This window comes from Meles meles, chromosome 12, assembly GCF_922984935.1.
Source record: "Meles meles chromosome 12, mMelMel3.1 paternal haplotype, whole genome shotgun sequence".
NCBI classification, from domain to species: Eukaryota; Metazoa; Chordata; class Mammalia; order Carnivora; family Mustelidae; genus Meles; species Meles meles.
This window is the reverse complement of record NC_060077.1, coordinates 57,683,445-57,703,935: the sequence shown is the minus strand read 5'-3', so window position 1 is coordinate 57,703,935 and position 20,491 is coordinate 57,683,445. Positions and strand designations below refer to the sequence as shown.

The window sequence follows — 20,491 nt, the reverse complement described above, 5'->3', positions numbered from 1 at the left end:
TAATCCCTGGAATTTGTAAATGTTACTTTGTTTAGGAAGAGTCTTTGTAGGTGTAATTAAGTTAAGGATATTGAGTGAAGAGATTAGTTTAGATTATCTGGTTGGGGTTTAAATGCTTTCAGATAAGATGTGTCCTGAGAGAGAGAGCACGAGCATAGGCTTGAGACACACACACACACACACACACACACACACACACACACACACACACACACACACGGAGCTACACCAAAGAGGAGCAGGCAGCAGGAGATGGCCAGAAGCTATGCAGTGCCAGCAACCTCGGGAACTGGAAGAGGCAAAGAATGGATTCTCCCCTAGAGCTTCCAGGAGTGCGGCTCTGCCAACATCTCTGAATTTCAACTTCTGGCTTCCAGGACTATAAGGGAATAAATTTCTCTTGCCTATAATCATTGAATTCTCTATTTTGTTTATCTGGGAATGTCTTTACCTCACTTAATTTTGGAAAAGTTGTTTTTCTGGATATAAAATTCTTTTTTAGCAGTTTTTTTTTTTTTTTTTTAAGGTTCAACACTTTGAATATATTGTCCTATTTTTTCTTTTGAGAAGTCAGCTGACCTTGGTAACTTGAGCACCTCAGCTACTAGGGCTTGGCTGTACTTGCTCTTTCTGGTATACTTGTTGAAGGAATGAATAAATGGGCTGTGATTCCCCCATCACTTATAGTTTATTAACTGCAGGACATTACTGTATTTCTGGTTACCCAGCAAAGGAACTGAGAGGGAACTATAAAAGTTTTATGAATAGGAAAAAGTCAAAATTTTGTGGGTGGATTTTGCCTGTGGGTCCAGTTAGGATTTAGATTTCTAGCCTAGAAACTGGATGTTCTCTGGGGGGGGGGGGTAAGCTGGGGTGATGGAGGGGTAGGCATCTGAAATGGTGTTTCCCAGGTACTGTACAATAAGCTACAACAGTTTTTCGGGCTAGTCATAGCCATGCTTCATGCAGCTTCTCCGTGATTTCACTCCATATTGGTCTTGCATCATGAGGCAATAAGGGATTATCCACGGGGCCCAGTATAGAAGAGATGCTACAAAATGTTAAAGGAGAGATGTGAGAAAGGTCTAAAACCTAATGACGAATCACACGCATCATAGGTAATTGAGAGGAAGTGCTTCAGATTTAATAGAGATGAGATACCATACAGTTTGACCCTATGGACAACTCATAAATATTTGACTCTATATATTTATCTGAATATATATGTAGTTATTTAAATATATATATACATATATATGTATATATGGCTATTTGAATATACAGCCTCAGACATTGCTGCTTCTGAGACCTATTCTACGTCAGAAAAACAAAAAACAAAAAGACAAAAAAAACAAAGCCAAACTAAGAAAAAGGACCATGGGATTTGTTTTGAGTTTTGCAGTGAGCTCAGTCTGCTGGAACACTGTTAAAAGAGGCTTTCGCCATTTGACTCATTGACTGCATAATGATTTTGCTTAGATTAATCACCCTCTTATGCGGTCTGCCAACATTAATGGCTATGTCACGTTATTTCAGCTTATGCCTCAGGGTCCAAATAAGAACATTGTGTGTGTATGCACGTGCATGCATGTCTGTGTTTGCAAACTTGGAAACCTGTTCCTGAAAGAGTGAATTTCTTTTTCATCCAATTTCCAATTTCTTACTCTTTTCTTATACATTTTTTATTTTCTGTCATCTATGGGAGTGTTTGTCTCTTTGCTACACTTCCCCTCAGCCCACTGTGGCTTAGACCTAGTGTGTATCACCACCCATGTCAAATTCTATTTCTTCCAAGAAGCTACTTCAGCCAGATGTGATATCTTTGCTCTTTGAACGCCTATAGTATGTTGCTTGTATGCTTATATTTTTATCATGATCGTCAAAATGACAAGAGTCACCATTTGTCAAGTGTTCACTATATGTCAACTGTTGGGTCACATCCTTTACCTAAGTTATTGCATTTAATTCTTACAGTTCTGTGAAGTGAGCTCTACTATCTCTGCCAAATGAGAAAACTGAAATTTGAGAAGACTGAAGTTTAGTGAAGTTTAAATGATTTGCACAAGACATAGAATTTCTGAGTGGAGAATCCAAAGTTCACACCTAGATAACTTCTATAGCTTTCATTTTTAACCTTGAACAATTATCGTCTCTTAGTCCAACCTGATAGCATAGTGGATGCATTTTCTTTCCCAGATTATATGATGTTTAAGGATAGAGATCCTATATTATTTCTTTTCTTTCTCTAATAATGGCTTCCAGTACCTAGCAACTCAATAAATATTGATTGGATGAATCAATAAATATCTAGAATGAAATTATTGTAATAAGAATTACTGAACCTTAAAATATATTTTGGAATAATTTAAGGAAGTTATGCTGATGGCTACAAATGAGTCATTATAAAACTTAAAAGATGTTATTTATGGGTAAGCATGATCATTATGCCAAATATATTTTTTCACGTTTCTGAAAGTTCTATATGTAAACAGTGTATGAAATGATGCAATACAATATTCACTCACAGTTTTTTAAGTTTCCTAGCTGGATGATTTGGTTTGGTTCAGTTTATCAAAATGTTTTCATTTTGTTCACTTTATGTGTTAACTTTATGTCCTTTTTTGTTTGTTTGTTTTGTTGTGTTTCCAGGATGGCGTAGGGGTGGATGAGAAGCTGTCTTTGCGGCGGGTAGCTGTAGTTGAAGATTTCTTTGACATTATCTATTCGATGCATGTGGAAACAGGGCCAAATGGAGAACAAATTCGGAAACATGCTGGACAAAAGAGAACTTACAAAGCAGTAAGTTAAAAAACAAAACAAAAAGCAAAAGGCATGCATTTTGAAATTTGGTATTATGTATGTTGATTTTGGGTTAAATATTTATAAATATTCTATCTTCAGTATAAATTAGACTATATCATGGTTACACCCAACATTTAAACTATTATGATTAACTGATTCTGTTTTGGTCATGTATTCATGAAGTCTATTTCATATAATTGAAATCTGTCTCTTACACTCTCATTTTGTTTTCTTTAAATATACATAAAATGTAGTAGTCCCAGTCGAATGCCCACAAATGGGAAGATGTATTTGTGTCATACATTCAATATGTATTCAAATCATGATGTATGGATTATGGACTGGGATATATGAACTTTCATACTACCACTCTAATCTTAACCTTTCAAATCATATCAATATGTTCAGGTATTTCCTATTTAATCTTATATTTCCATGAATAAGGAAATTTGATGTATTTTTCTTGTGTCACCTTGTATTAAATACATTTATCCTGAAGAGTATGCATTTCTTAATTTTCCAGAATAGAAAATTAAAATATTTGTGTTGTTTTCATAGATCCAATGCCCTTGAACATTTTAAAATGAAAATATACAATGTTTTTATCATAAATTATATGGAAAACATTTAATTAACTGTTAAATATTGAAATATATACATATATTCTCAAAATGGAGTTATATATTATTTCTAAAGTTTCTAATTATATTTACAGTTTGACCTAGACACTTTAATCTAGCTTTTATTTAATCAAACATTTTATGAAATCATCTTATAGATCTTTCATCCTTTCTAGGAAAATTGAACAGTAAATTATTCTTTTCCAATATGAGCAAAGTATACATCAGAAGTGTTTTATCAGCAACCAGAATAATATCCTTTTTTAGAATTCTTATTGAACTTTGCTTTTGGCTACCTTTTTATTGACTGTTTTCAGCTATATTGATACACAATATCAGTCTGGATCCATTTTTTTTTCAGATACAGAAAAATGTGTGAAATGCTCAAAGTTTCAAATACAGGTACATATGTTTGAAAATTAGCTACTGAGCATAAGAAATAGCTTCTTTTCCATAACTATTTTTTGCTATATTTCCAGGGTCATATTGAACCTTTGTAGTTGCATAATAACCCCTAATACATGTTGTATTTATCTCTCCTTCTCTATGGTTTTGTTTCTTGGCTGTTTCCAAATTGCATGGTTTGTGGGCAGGCACTATTGTAAGTTTCTTACATAATTCTGCCACATAAACTTTCTTTTGACTTGCATATCCTAGGAGACATTCTTATCATGACCAATGACAATGGCCTAGCTTCTTAAGATAATCTTATGTAGACTAATATTACTGAACATACTCATTTTGCTTGTCTCCTAAGCTAGGGTTGTATCTTTGGGTATTAACAGGAAACAAATATACATTGATCTACTAATATCACTAACTGTGTACTCTGATCTGATAATCATATAGTTTCACGAGCTAGCTGCCTGAACTGGATAGAACTTTGTAAGGTAGGAATGCATAAGTTCAGCTGCGAAATGAGAGCAAACAAACAAACAAACAAAAAGGCTTCATTGTCAGTAGTAGTGTGGCAGCCAAATCTATTTCGGGGCCAAAAGCAATTTAAAATGATTTAATCTTCGGAGGGCCTTTCTTGGAGACCTTGAATTCATCCCATGACACACACCCAGGTCTCTCACCCTGGTTTCTTAGGTGGAATGTAGGGAAGGTGATCCATTGCCATTATGCATGCTAGACACGTCCAACAAATTGGTAAACATGTTCCCGACATCTATCATTTTGCATTCACACTATGAGACATTTTCTGCATTTTGGGGTGGAAATACCAACTGTGGACGTACAAGCAGCACCGAAGCATTCTCCATTCCCTCTTGAGAACATCCTATTTAAAGATCCTTTCCCCAGTTTATTTTTAATTTCCACATCGAAAGTACTTTTCACCTTTTTCTAATATCACGAAGGTTCTTTTTGGCATGATCTTTTTTTGCCTTCCGGTATCTTTAATTGAATCCTAATTAAGAATGATTTCCATTTTATAGAGTCATAATACATCATAGAAAAAAAAAACTGCTCAGTGCCAGGGACACCGTACATACCACTCTACAACAGACTAAGTCTAATGTTAGCATTTCACATAAATATTCAAGTAAATGGGGCATAAGACGAAACGCAATTTGAAATGGAATTGGGTTAGTGGTAATAGGGCCCTAGACTGTTGGGTCAGTGTTGAGTTCTCAATACTAACACTAGAACTGGCTAGTTATTGGTAGAATTAGCTCGATACCTATTGCAATTAGAGTGGTTTCGATGAAGTTTAAGATTTTTTTTTCTACTTCTAACACATTAGTCATAGCGCATGCATCATTCTGTTTATCGACCTTTTTCTCCTTTCCAACATGGCCAAGAAACCATACTGATACAACTAATCATTAAAGCGTTTCATATTGTTTTAATAATATTATCAATAGATTTAGTGGTCATTTTATTTACTTTGCCTTTTTTTGCAAATCTTTCTATGTTTTCACTCTGCAGGAAATGGTGGTCCTTTAATATTGGATTAACTTTTGAATGCTATTTGTTTTTACCTATCTGCAGTATGTCATTCCTTGAAATATCTAGGCATTATACAACTTAACTATTATTGCAATCTGATCTGACTATAGATAAAATTGGAGGGTATGTATTCTACTACAGATGAGCTCTTTTTAAAAATCCACATAAAATGACACATTTTAGGAATATGTAAAGGCTATCATAATTGTTTTGTTCAGTCATTGGGGGAATTCTAGTGTCTTTTAGGTCTTCTTTTTTCCCCCTGCATTTGTCCTTGTGTATATATGAGCTATTACTGCGGCACTGAATGTGTTTTCTTCAATATATTTGACTACGGTCAACTTTGGATTATGTACATTAACAGAGCAGAAAGGAGCGATGGCCCATTTGAATATCACTTATATTTGAATTTAAAATACATCTTTGTACTGAAAATTGAATGCAAGCAGGCTTAGCAATTTGGAAGGTTACTCCAAAATTAATGATGTAGTATTGTAAGAAATTACTGTGAGATGTTGTCTTCCAGTACTTAATTCTCAACTTCTCCCTGAGCTCCACCTTTGGGAATATATCATTCTTCTCCAGTTGTCTTTTTTCACGTGTATTTTATCCCAGACTAAGCACAGTTGCCCTTCCAGTAGCACAAGTTAGGGTCCGATTAGGGGATTAAGTTTCAGAGCTTTTTCTTCTACATGTAAAATTAGAGTGACTGGTGGAAATCCAGGAGCTAAGGGGGAAGGTCAGTGTTTTCCATAGTGAGAAGAGTCTGCATATAAATGTATATATGCACACACACACACGCATGCGTGCGCATGCACACACACAACTTGTAGTGTGATACCGTAAACCTACTTGTATCATTCACATACATTGCTGCCAATAATTACATTCATTTAATTCAGAGTGGAGAACATATGCTAGGGCTAAAAGAAAATAGGCCAGAAGCCAGACAAATTCAGTTTCAGATTTCAAATCTAGCACTTCTTATCTGTGTCCGTTTTGGCAAATTATTTACTTTTTTTTCCCTCCTGTTTAGAGGGAGGTAATGATGTGCACGGTGTGGGGCTATAAGTGAGTTCATATACATAAAGTGCTTGGTGTATGGTCAACTTTGGAATGATGTAATGTCGCTTTTATCCAATCACCACTCATGTTCCAAGTAGAGGGACAAGCAGGACAATTAACACAGCTCTGCCATCGCCCTGGTTACAGTTATGGATGCAATTTCCTCTGCCCACCCTGATGTCTCTGTGTTGGGAGAGAGGAATAACAAATGCCTCATGCGTTCTTTTATGTCAAACTCTAGACGTCAGCATCCCTGCAAGGTCCACTGTTTAAGTTTTATCAGAGGTTTCACCAGGCACTTTGCTTTTTCCCAAGTTTAAGTCTATTAAATTAATTTCAAATGAACTTTTTGAAAAATTTAAAAATTGTCTCTCTTTAAAGAATGTGTTTTCAATATGAATTGAACATCCCTTTCTAGCGACGTACTCTAGAAAAACAGCATATCATGTAGAATGTCCACATTCCTACTCTGAAAATTTAAAAAGGTACGTCTTGTCTTTATCTTATCAGATCTAGAACACTTGAGCTCAAGAATTTAGTTAGCATAATTTTTGTTCTCTTCTTTTCTTAAATGCTTTATTGGCTTAGTGTTTCCACTGCTAAGTAGGATATTTTAACTTGCACTAGTTTCTGCTGATTTGTTACATAAAATTTTCTAGAGTTCTTGTCAACTTGTGATGAGACTAATGAACAAAATTTGTAGCCATTGTGGTGTGAAAAAATTACACTACATTAAAATTCAAGAGTTCCAGACAATTAATTTAACTTCTTTTTGGCTAGGCTACCTTTCAGTTTTCTTTAAACTCTGAAAGAACAACACCAAAAAAAAAAAAAAAAAAAAAAAGTAGGAGTTGTGTCTGGGTGGCCCAGTTGGCTGAGCATCTAACTCTTGATTTTGGCTGAGGTCATGATCTCATGATCCTGAGATCAAGCCCCACATCAGGCTCCATGCTCAGTAGGGAGTCTGCTCAAGATTCTCTCTCTTCCTCTCCCTCTGCCCTTCCCCCTACTTGCTCTCCTTCTCAGAAATAAATAAATCTTAAAAAAAAGAAAAAACTCTGAAGGAATAACACCAACAGTCATGGTATATATGGGCCATTACTGTGCTGGTGAAACAATGGAGAGAGTAACCAAAGTGAGTAAATTAGTTGGCACCAGATATGTGGAAACATAGGGAATTATCCTGATGTTATAGAGGCACATTGGCTGAGAAACATAGTGTAGAGATAGAACATTTCGGTTCCACCATTATCTAGAAAATTCTCCCGTAAATAATTATAATGATGATGATAAGAACAATAATGAAAAGGATATGTAGTCATTGGACTTCATATTTCCAGAAATTTAAAAGAGCCATCAAAGGGAAAGCCCACCAATGTCAGCAGATCTTCACTGCTCTCCTTTTTTTTTTTTTTAAATTTTTTTTGTTTTTTTTTTAAAGATTTTATCTATTTATTTGACAGAGATCACAAGTAGGCAGAGAGGCAGGCAGAGAGAGAGGAGGAAGCAGGCCCCCTGCAGAGCAGAGAGCCCGATGCGGGGCTCGATCCCAGGACCCCGAGATCATGACCTGAGCCGAAGGCAGCGGCTTAATCCACTGAGCCACCCAGGCGCCCCTCACTGCTCTCCTTTTTTGTTAAAATTTTTTTTTGTAAAATAAATAAATAAATGAAAAATTTTTTTTTTTTTGTAATCTGAACCATGTTATGAACAGGCAGCTTCTTGGTTATGATTTTAAGCTGCAACACAACACATGTGGCTGTCCCATATGTATTTGTTCTCGTCCGGAACCTGATGGCTTTGCTATATATCTCATTTGTTTATTTATGGCTTTTCTTTTGCATCTTGGTTGTAAACAAATATGATCATGTGACCATCAGCATTGCCTATCTCGTGGTCCTAGAGTCTGAGACAGCATTTAATAGGATTTGCTAGATATTACTGTTGAAACATATCTACCTATCTAGTTCTGTGATTAGTAACACCACGCTTTGCTCTCCAAATATATTTACCTTCCCTATCACAGTGCCTCAAGTTTTACAGTTAGGATTTAATTTATTTGGGTGAAACCATTGACCCCTATATCTTTATTTGGACTTCAGATATCCTTGGGCAAAAAAAGTTGGAGAATAAATTAGGCTGCTAGCCGTCATGGACATTTTGTATGATCATTTCATAAACTCGCTTCTGCCTCCTGTGTCTAGCTGGATTTAATTCGACCATAGAGGAGTCGACAGAAAGGGAATGAGGGATGAGCTAAGTCAACATTCCTACATCTCATACCCCAGTAGTGTGGGATCTGCCTGATTTTTGTGTAAATCCCAGTGCGGCATTACATATCATAGCTTTTGAAAGGTGTATGATGTTTGGAAGTTGAGAACTCAGGTCGTCGAGACAAGGATAAAAAGCCTTTACACACCTCATCTGAAAATCTTCTCCAGGGGCGCCTGGGTGGCTCAGTGGATTAAGCCGCTGCCTTCAGCTCAGGTCATGATCTCAGGGTCCTGGGATCAAGCCCCGCATCGGGCTCTCTGCCCCGCATCGGGCTCTCTGCCCCGCATCGGGCTCTCTGCCCCGCATCGGGCTCTCTGCCCTGCAGGGAGCCTGCTTCCTCCTCTCCCTCTGCCTGCCTCTCTGCCTACTTGTGATCTCTCTCTCTGTCAAATAAATAAATAAAATCTTAAAAAAAGAAAAAAGGAAATCTTCTCCAAAAAGAGGGAACCATTTTTTTTAATGAAATATTTTTTTTTAATATTTTATTTATTTATTTGACAGAGAGAGAGGTCACAAGTAGGCAGAGAGGCAGGCAGAGAGAGAGGAGGAAGCAGGCTCCCTGCAGAGCAGAGAGCCCGATGCGGGGCTCGATCCCAGGACCCTGAGATCATGACCTGAGCCGAAGGCAGAGGCTTAAACCACTGAGCCACCCAGGCGCCCCTTTAATGAAATATTTTTAAAAGATGAGAGTACTGTTTAAAAATAGATAGGAGAGCCCTTGTTGCATGAGCTTGCATGAGCACTGGGCATGTAAGTATGTAAGTATGCATGTGATGTAAGTATGTAAGTGATGAATTTCTAAATTCTACATCTAAAACTAATATTGCACTGTATGTTAACTAACTGGAATGTAAATAAAAATTGGGAGGAGAAATAAATAATAAAAATAGAATGGAAGAATTAGATTTAAAACTATAAAATTTAAATAAGTTTTCCTAGTAAAACTTCTATTCAGTCATGATTTACTAATAGAATATAATGATGTGTGTTTCTGCCCTTCCTATTTCCTTTTGCCAATTTGAATTCTTCCTTTCCTGCCACAGATCCAAGTGCATGGATAGGGTGTTACTGAAGATAAGTGTTGGGGAAATATTCTGTGGGACTTAGAAATTAATATTATGTCTGTAAGCCATCTTCTTTGACTTAATGTGTGGAAATATCAAAGCAAGTTAACATAGAAAATAAATATAGGTTCCTGTCTTTTTATATAGATGACATTTTTATTTCATTATTATACAAACTACAGTGTCTTAAATAAACAACTGTTCTGGATATCCAAGAAGAGATAAAAAGAAACCTTAAAATTATTCTAAATTCAAATATTTTTGTAGACACTCTTTAATATTGAATTCAGTGATAATGTTATACAATAATTCAGTGATTTAGAAGTATATTTTACAATGAGTTTATCTTTGAGAGTTTTTGAGTACAAAATATTACTCAATTATGGATATTTTATGCTACTTTTTTAAAAAAATTTATTTATTTGACAGAGAGAGATCACAAGTAGACAGAGAGGCAGGCAGAGAGAGAGTGAGGGAAGCAGGCTTGCCGCTGAGCAGAGAGCCCGATGTGGGACTCGATCCCAGGACCCTGAGATCATGACCTGAGCCGAAGGCAGCGGCTTAACCCACTGAGCCACCCAGGCGCTCCTATTTTATGCTACTTTTATGAGGTTCCTTTTGTTCGTTTGTTTTTGTATTTTATGACTAGAGTAGATGTTTAAAAAAGATCACACAAATCACACAATTACTGCTGTTGGGGGGACCATGTCTCCACTATATAAGCACAGTTAGCCAAGGCCTGTCTCACAGGAGGTGTTCAATAAGTACTTGTTGAAGGAATAAATTCTTCTGGTCTTTGTGAAATCCTTGCCTTTTTAATACCAACTAAATAGTATAGAGATGTCACTATAAATAGAAATAATGAAATAAGATTAGTTAAGTTGTAGATTGTAAGTCATGGTTGTAAGGAGTGAGTATTGCCCCATCCATGTTTACACTTAACACAACCCCAGATTTATGCAGTTTGTTCTCAATAAGGTAAAAAAGTTGTCAAACACGAGGTTTCTCATTTGCTTTTCAGGGAAAACTTCAATGCTCCATTAAATAATGCCACCTCTTTGAGGTAGGATGTAAACACTTTACTTACTTTTCCAGAGATTGGTTTATTTTTATCAGATACACACTCATACCTACATATTCTACACATACATATATAGGTTTTACAGAAGTGATTTCTAAATATTGGAAACAGCCATGAAATTCAACATGATACATATCATATTAGATCCACTTTTATGTTAGAGCAGCCCTATTGCTTTTGGTAACTAAAAATAAGACTCAGCCTAGTAAGTCAGATGTGTAAAACATCTCAGAAGGAAGAAAAAAAAAAAATCAATGGCTTGGCAATTAAAGTTATTAAACAATCATTCTGAAATAGAAGACTGGTGTACTGCCATTCATCAAAATTGATTTATTTCTTATATAGGTATAGTCAGAATTATCACAGGTGGGCAGATTAATAGTGCAAATCCATTATACTCAGAAACTGTCTTTTCGGTAGTGGAGATCATCCAAAGACATAAGAGCTCGCTGAAACCGGTTAATCATCAACTTATGTCACAAACCCTGTCATTAATAATTTTTGCATTAAACAATAAGGTCCCAGTGAATAGATACAGTCCTGGAAAGGGAATTAACCTTTGAAGAAACCGTTAACTCTTTAGGTCCAGCCTAGTAAATTGCTCCTTCGGTGCACCCTTGTGGTGAAAGTGAGCCAATGCAGCTTTCCAACTACTTGGGATGATTCAGGCCTCCTAACGCTTGATTCTCACTCAGATCCAGAGGTTTAGGTATTCCTGGGTATGGTCATCGTATAATAAATAAAATATCCTGAATTTCTTCAAGCATATGCATGTGTATACCTGTATAAATACCTCTGTAGGTGTTTAGTTGGGATAAAATATAACCAAAAAAATTGGTATAGGATGTCAATGACTAGTATGAGGTAGTAGAGAGAAAATGGTGCCAGTTTTGATGTCAGTCAGACCTGGTATAAATCCCAGATTCGGTGACTTCTGTAGTTCTGAGTCGGGCATGGATTATTTGAAGGATTTATTTGAGGCTCAGAAATAATATATGTCAAGGTTTTAACAGTAGTTGCTACAAACGTGATTGTAGTGGATGGAAACTTATTTTTCTTTAAAAAATAGAGTTATGTGTGGGGTGACAGATGCTATAAACAGCTTCCTATTAACTAGAGTTTGAAAGATCTATGTCTTTCTTTGTGTCATCTGCACTCCTCATTGGCCTGGGGATAGCATCCAGCCATGTCTTCATTCTTGACTTTCTCAGAATTGAGATTATTAGTCACTAGCTTTATCAGCAGCAGTTTTCATTTCATGATCGGTAACAAGAAACAGCCTTTGCCTATTATCTGTTTACCTGTTTTACTTCTCTCCCTCCCCTCCCCCTCATTTTTCTGGCAATGTCCTCTCCTGGTCAACACACAGCACAGCAGAGCCTTGGCTCTGCTCCTTGGGCACAGTAATGGGAAAGGAGGTGAATCCCAAAAGAAACTGACCTAGCTGTTACTTCTGAGAATTTGGAATGCCCACTGAGAAATTTCTATCTTGGTATGCTTTTTCTCTTTAGCAGAGAACATGTAAGCATGGTATTTTTTGTCCTGTGTACCCAGTAGTTGTATAATTATTTGTGTAACCTAAGGTGATATTTCTCAGCTGGGCGCTGCAGGCTTTTGGGCAAGCGGTTGGCTTTGTTCAAAAGCTCCAAACCATTTAACATCCTTTACACCTGAATGTGAAGCTCCAGCCACGCCAGCCCCGCTTCCTGTGAAAGTCAGAAGGCAGCCCTGTTCTCTATGTCAGGTCACCCTGACAGTACAGTCAGTACTCCAGGTTGAGAGACATTTTCTGAAGGAAACCACGTGGCCAGTCTTCTACTTAGTATCTCCGAATATTGTTTCCATTATCTACTGGTTGTTGAGCAAGTCAAGAATTCACACAATGATTTCTGCATCCTGGCATGTGGTCAGCCTCTCCTGATTCTTTGCTTTTCCCGCACAGATCTTTGAGGGTTGTGTAACTTATCAGACTCCCTCAGAGTGAAGTCTAACCTTCTTCAATTTCTTCCATTTCCCCTCAAATGCCTAATGATTGCCTGCTTTGGGTAACTGCAGCAACAGTATTCTTAGGTACCAGTTTGAAAAGAAGTGGTGTGTCCCCGCTGACCAGCAGGAAGTAGTCAAGGTAAACTTTAACAGAGGGGGTTAGAGTCAGAGCCAAGTTGAGCTTGAATGTGCTGATGAATTCTACACCAGGAAGGCCGAGTCTAGCTGGCTTTCCCTCAGCCCCAGGAAAAACACTAGTACAGCATCTTATACACACACTTCAAAAGAAATCAAGAGAGGAAGTAAATTCCCCCCACTTCCCATGTGTGTCATTGTGTACTTTAGTGTAGATTGTCATGCTGCAAGTAATTGTATAAGCATTTGCTTTGCTGAGTCATTTTATTTACATGCAATATTTAGGGATTCTCTTTATTTTACTATTAGGAAACATGCATGAAGTAAAACTTTTCACTGCCCATCTGCTCATTTTTTTTCATCTAATGTAAGAATTATCTGTGATGACAATCTGTTCCTTAACAGGCAAATATTCTAACATAAGCGACAAAAATAGCATTCACAACTTGAGATCTAGTGCCAGTTGATTTGATTATCTCTTTTGATGTTGTCTCATTTGCTCAATTGATGACTATTTTAATTATTCTAAAATACAGCTCCAAATGAAAGATGCACATCATTATAAAAGAGATAAAAGAGAATAAGTTCTTTTTTGCAAAGCAACACAGCTAAGTTTGAACCATAAGCAATGAAGCACAACTGTTTTCAGAAAAAATTAATTAATTATAATTAAATTAACTCTCGTGCTCTTTCTTGTTTGCCTGTGCCTTCATCTAGTCATGTATAATGGTAGAGGACTCCATTCATCTGCTTTGCCCTGGAATGCTGTTACCTCTTTGCTTACCTCCTCAAATTTCATCACGTGGTGGATTTCTGTGCTTCTGCCCAAGCTGAGTGTCTTTGCCTTCTTCCTCCCACTCTAGCATTTGCCTGTCCCCAGAGGACACCGACTTACACACTGCACTACTTTCCAAATCATTCCTTCCTCTCACACTATGTAGTATTTGATGCCTTTGCTTCACATTTTCAGATTGCTTTGAGCTATCTACAAATTGACCTGAACTGTCTAAAAATATCCCTGCATGCCTTAGACCTTCTTTAGGCCTTCATTTTAAATTTGACCACATACCCAGCATCTTCTCTCAACATCACTACAAAGGTCTTTGGATTGACAGACTGCATTCTTCTACTTTAGACCAGTGTTTTCTGTATTATAGATAACAGACCATTAGTGAGTTATCAAGTCAATTTTGTGGGTTGTGAACACTCTAAAAAAATGAAATAGAGGGGAACGTGGGTGCCTGGGTGGCTCAGCCAGTTAAGCTTCTGACGGGGCGCCTGGGTGGCTCAGTGGGTTAAAGCCTCTGCCTTCGGCTCAGGTCATGATCCCAGGGTCCTGGGATCGAGCCCCGCATCGGGCTCTCTGCTCAGCAGGAGGCCTGCTTCCTCCTCTCTCTCTGCCTGCCTCTCTGCCTGCTTGTGATCTCTGTCTGTAAAATAAATAAATAAATCTTTAAAAAAAAAAAAAAAAAGCTTCTGTCTTCCGCTCATGTCATGATCCCAGGGTTCTGGGATGGAGCCCCTTATGAGGCTCCCTGCTCAGTGGGGAGTCTGCCTCTCCCTCTCCCTCTGCCTGCCTCTCCTTCTGCTTGTGCTTTTTATTTTCTCTCTGTTTGACAAGTAAATAAATAAAAATCTTTAAAAAAAAAGAATAGAAGGCAAAAGAAATGATCAGTTTTATTTTATAAATGTGTGTATGTGCCAGCTTATGATGGGAAATCTATTTACACTTGTACTGTTGGTCTAAGAAGCTGGAAAACACTGCTTTAAATGGGGACTGTGATTTCAAATTGCCTGCATACTTTCCAATGATAATGTCCATCTACCCTAATTCTCACTCCAGTTCTTGGTACATTCTTAGATTTTACTGAAAAGCCATTTGTTTCAAGTTTAAAATTATGGGGCCCCTGGGTGGTGTAATTTGTTAAGCGTCCCACTCTTGGTTTTGGCTCAGGTCATGATCTCACATCTTGAGATCAAGCCCTGCTGGAAGCCCTTCTTCAGGCTCCATGCTCGGTGGAGTCTTCTAGAATTTCTCATTCTCTTCCTGCTACTCCCCTGCCTCCCCTCTCTCTGTCTCATAAATAAATAAATCTTTAAAAAAATTATTTTCAGGCTCTAACTCATATATAGATATTTTTTAAAGATTTTATTTATTTATTTGACAGAGAGATATGTAGCAAGAGAGAGACCACAAGCAGGAGTAGGAGAGGGAGAAGCAGGCCTCCTGCTGAGCAGGGATCCTGATATGGGACTCAATCCTAGGACTCTAGGATCATGACCTGAGCTGAAGGCAGATGCTTAACAACTGAGCCACCCAGGCACCCATCTAACTCATATTTTCATTCATCTTAGATAATTGTATCCTGTGAGATTGCCAGATTTAGTGAATAAGACACAGGATGCCCAGTTATATTTGAATTTCAGATAAATAATAATTTTTAATATGTTTGTCCCAATATTGCATGTTTATCTGGAATTCATATTTAATTGGCCATGCTGTGTTTTATCTACTACCATTAATCCTATTTAAAAATCAGCACTAGACCCTCAGGATAGAAAAAAATGTGTGCAAAATAAACACTGTACTAAGTCCCAAATAAGTGTAAGGATGATCTGATTTTGTCATGTTATACCCAGTTGCTTTTTTAAAAATTAGAAATCAAATTCCTCCAGTTGTGACAAATAGTACAACTCAGCACTAGATATTCAACCAGTGCAGGTCATCCTCTTAACTAAGTGAGAAAAGCAAGGGGAGCTGATGAAAGATCCAAGAAGAAGGAAAATGATCAGAAAAGAAAGAAGGAAAAGTGGACAGTAGTATGGACTGAAAGTAGCAAATGAGAATAGTACCAGAATCCTAGCAGATCAAGCAGTAATGCAGGATTCTTAGGAACTCACCCCAAACCTGAGAATCCTATCAGGGAGCAGTGGTGACTTTGGGGTTGAGGTGCAAATGTAGCATTGTCCTGGTTTTGATATCGGTGAGATTATTAAGGTCCAGGAATTCACTTGGTCATACCACAGATGTTTAGAGGTCCGACCAACACAACAGAACACCAGATCTTTCTGAAACAGTAGTTAGGGTTTGAAGCAAAAATTGTCGACGTCCACAAGGAATGCAGACTTGATATAAGCAGAACAAATGTCTGGCTTTTTGTCTATTGATTATTACTATGCATGGACTTTTTACCTAAGAATATTTATGTTGAGTTCTGATGAAAGCATTTTTCAGATTCACTTTCAGATTCATTTTTCAGATTCACTTACCAATAGGTGACTCCAATGATTTGATGTATCCAGGCACATTAGTGGTGTAGAATCATATCTAGCCATATTCAGGGATAATTATACTGTCCGTGCATTCAGTAGGTATTTATTGAGGAAGTAAATGTTTAGGTGAAAAATGTCTTCATCTTTGAAAGATGGTTTCCATATGCACTTCTGCAAATTTATAATTACCTCTGTAGAAGTACAATGAGGCTTACTATGCATCTTTTTCATGCCTGAGATGGGTAAAAGAGAACTCATATAAATACAAGGGCAAATCATTGGCTAGACATTTCAACTTTGTAATACACCTAGAAAAATGTCTGAACAAGGTGTTATAACATTTGCAAACTTTTTTTTTTAGTAGTCCAAATTCCCTCCTTTCAAATGTATTCAAAGATATACAATGACTAGAGTAGATAAAGGCAGGGTAGCCCTTGTTGAATAAGAGATGTTACGCTGAACCAAGACTTCCATTCCCCAGATACAGGTTTCTCGGACCATGGTGTTGGTATTTCTTTATGAATCAGGACATACGAGGTCTTTAATAGCATTTAGATTTATAGGCTTTTTTCAATGATAGTTAAATTTTATTAGTTTTTAAAAATACGTTTTCTAGAGTTATATAGTAATGTACATTGCAGTAGCACAATGTTAAATATCACAATACTAAGTATAACAAGATAAACAAATTTCACTAGGAGATTATTTCTAATTTATTTTTTGTTCAGAATCTCAAGAGTATCCATAAGAGAAAATATCACAAGTCCGGCCCCAAGGGCAAATTCTTCCTTAAGTATACTGCTTGGTGTTCAGCAATAAACATGTTTTTAATGTTATTATTCCAGTAAAATAAAAGCATTATTCTCTAAATTCATTTTATAAAGTAAAGGCAAAAATAATTTTAAAATAGTATGATTAGAGCAGTTTTATCTGCTTTGAGGCTCAGCATCTGAAACGGAGCCCCATATATCAAGGCAGCAAGGTGAGGAGTATTTTAATTTATAATGAAATTCAGCATTGCCTCCTACTTTTCCAAGTTAAGATATTTTGTAACATTAAGTTTGTTTGTTTTTGTTTTGTTTTTGCTAAATTCTTAGTGAACTTAGGACAAAATGGTGTGATAATTTGGTGGGTAAATCTTTTGACTTTAGACATTCTGTTTTGCTTTAAAAAGTGATTGCCAACACTTATGACTCACCTGCGTCATGTAATATCTCTATTCCAGCTCACGGGGTAGACTTGCTTCTTAAGCCGAGAATGACTTCTCTACTGGTGAATTTCCTTCAATAATTGGAATTCTTATTCCTTCAGAAATAGGCTACTCATACTCCTTCTTGTACTTTCTATTAAGAGTGGAAGTCCTCTGCATTGAGTTCCTGGCTGTTAAATATTACAGCATTGTTGCAAAGCCCACCACTTCGGCCATCAGTTCGCGGAACCGCCTCTTGTTAATTTCCTCCAGGTGGCGCTCCCCGTTGTTACTGTGGAGTCTGATGTGTTTCTTGTTGAACTTTGTAACACAAGCCCATGCATATACTGAGAATTTGACGGCGCCTTGTATTCAGAATGTATTAAAACTTGTTAGAGCATCTTAAATTTACAAAGAACCACACACGAGGGAACTTTATAAACAGTTCAGGATATTAAATTATGCTGTGAGGTCAATATTCCAACTCTTTATGGATGAGACCGTCTCTTTCTTTTTAAGGCAGGAGAGGTTATGAAATATAGTGATTAAGGTGATAGTCTCTGAAACCAGATTATCACCCGAGTTCTTTCTCTTTACATGTTTGACGAGTCATACAACCTCTCTGAAGCTTAGTTTCCTCACCTTTTAAACCGAGATGAGAGTGGTGATGCTAGTAATCTAACCCTAGGATTGTTGGGAGGATCAGAGGATAAAATCCATGTAAAGTCCTTGCTTAGTATAATCCGGTTATTAAGGACTCAATTAATGGAAAACTCAAACACATATTTATTATTTAGGAAGCATTTCCTTTTGTCTAAAACAGCAACAGTGAGTAATAGTTGTCAAATACTAAGTGAGAATTTTGATTTTTGAACTGTCCAGTCTCTACCATATCAGGAGCCAGAGTCCTGGAGGTGTATGTGACCGCTGAATACATTTAGAGCACCTTTCCACAGAAAATGTTCAGAAATTAAGCAGTTAAAATTAGAGAAAAGGCTTGGGACTGAGGAAGAAAGGTGTAGGGCAAATAGCCCTGTTTTAAAATTTTTCTCTGTTAGCAACATTGCTATTAAAATTTTATGGCTTCAGTTAGTGAGATAAACTTGCATCCTGTAACTGAGGCATACAGTCTGAGAAAGCGCAGCAAGGCAATGGTTTATTGTTATGTTCTTTTGATTAACTAAGTTCTCAGTTTTTCTAACTTATATGTTATTTCATGTATTCAGCTCCAGGTAGGAATGATTTACTTCTGAAGAGAAAGCTCTACTATTCAAAAATAAATGTAAGAAAATTTTAGAAATTATATATTATTGAATTTACAAGATAAGATTTACAAATCAATTTAAGCACAGTTGCTCTTTTATTTCATTTTTAACCTTTTTTTTTTTTTTTTGGATCTCTGTCATTTTTACCCTAACTGAACTATGTTGAGAGGAAGTTAGGTTAGAATATGGCTTTATAGTTGTAAGGTTTTGAAAAAATGTTGTTTCTCCTTTTTTCAGAGTAGCAGGGACATTGGCAGGGTAAACTGCCCATCTTCTTTTCAATCATAATATGTGCCAGTAACTTTTCAAAAATATGTCCCCAGTAGTTTGTTGTTCTTGTGTTAACCCACAAGTGGAAGATCAATAGCTGTGCCCCTTGTAGGACTTGATCACGAGGCCTTCCTCAGGTGGGTCTGTTTATCATTAGATCACTAATGTTGTACTGTCTTGCTATAGAGACCAATTTCATTGTTTAATCTATCAAAAGATGCCACAGCTCAGTTATTTTCATGTAGACGTATTATTTTTTTTGATGTGAGAAATTGCTTCTACTTTGAATTTATGATAATAATCTGATTCATGATATTTGGCATTATTGATGAACTCCAGTTTTAACGGATTTAGGATGTAATAGTTTAATCGAAAACAGTATATTAATGGTATCCAAAACAGAGGAATTAATGTCTTTCGAAATGGTAAGTAATGAAGAAATATGTTGTGCCACAACATCCCTCCCCCTTAACCAGAGCTGTTTCAAAGTTAAAAGCAACCCCAACAGATCTTCAGATGTAGCTCAAGTTTCACATGTGCCGACTTTGTCCTGTGAGGACACTTTGATACATCAGGTGTTTTTGAAATACATAGTTTTTAAAAATCTGTTTTCCTTGGACCCTACACACTTCTCTCTCTGTTGGATAAGCCCACCAGGGTCCATTCAATTTATAGAAATAGACAAGGATTTGGGAGATCCAGTTCCAACCTTTGCTGTGCCCTCTGTTGTGTAACAATGGCAGTTCCTTTCATCTCTTCATAGTGGTCACTCCACTTATCAGAAAATTACTGTAAAATCTGTTTAGATACTGTCTAAAATAATGAATGCCAAAAGTCAGTGAAAAATAGAAAGCATGGTATGAATCTAAGAAAACAAGTCTAGAGTCACAGAAAAAGAAAGCATTTTTATGAAAGAGATACCTCATAATTATTTACATGATAAACAGTGTTTGGTCATTAGTTTGTAAATTTCAATATGGCTAGGTTCTTGTCCTTCCTTTGGATGTTAAATTTCAATTATAAACAATATTTGTGGCTTGGCGTAAGGCAGTTGTCATTTTAATGTTTGGCTCAGAGAGACCAAGACTAATATCCATTCACTTTTTGTTTTGCTTATTACTAACAAGAGGCAGTGTTTCTGCATGGACAAATTCTAAGTAAAAACCCCATCCCTTCAAAATATAAAGATATTTCTAAGAATACATTTTCAAGTAAAGTATTAATCTCATCATTTTCTAGAAAATGTCCTGTACTCTATATTCAAAGCTCAATTTTTATCCCCAAAACAAATCATTAGATTTGAAGAATGGGTCAAGGAAATAGACATTTATGAATGATTAGAGCATTTTATGTAATTAATTATAGTATTAGTGGAATAGGATTTCAAGTATCCGAGTCAAAATATTTTTCAGTTTTGGTTCCTTACTTCTAGGTTTCATTTGCAACTGCTATTACATATTGCATAAAGGATGTTAGGACTTTGATGAATGGACAGCCTAGAAGAGGGCATCCCT

At 36.7% G+C, this 20,491-nt stretch overlaps 1 protein-coding gene across 6 annotated transcripts in view; it reads left to right on the top strand.

The window, feature by feature from the left end:
- Nucleotides 1–20,491, top strand: part of NOL4 (nucleolar protein 4) — a 407,732-nt gene that overhangs the window by 89,979 nt on the left and 297,262 nt on the right. For 3 of the 6 annotated variants that reach the window (XM_046025545.1, XM_046025543.1, XM_046025546.1), the window contains exon 2: nt 2,650–2,799. In XM_046025545.1, the coding sequence (XP_045881501.1) occupies nt 2,650–2,799 (150 nt within the window). Of the gene's footprint in view, nt 1–2,649; nt 2,800–3,761; nt 3,825–20,491 lie in introns of those variants that run through there. The other 3 variants (XM_046025548.1, XM_046025547.1, XM_046025549.1) reach the window with 2 other exon arrangements.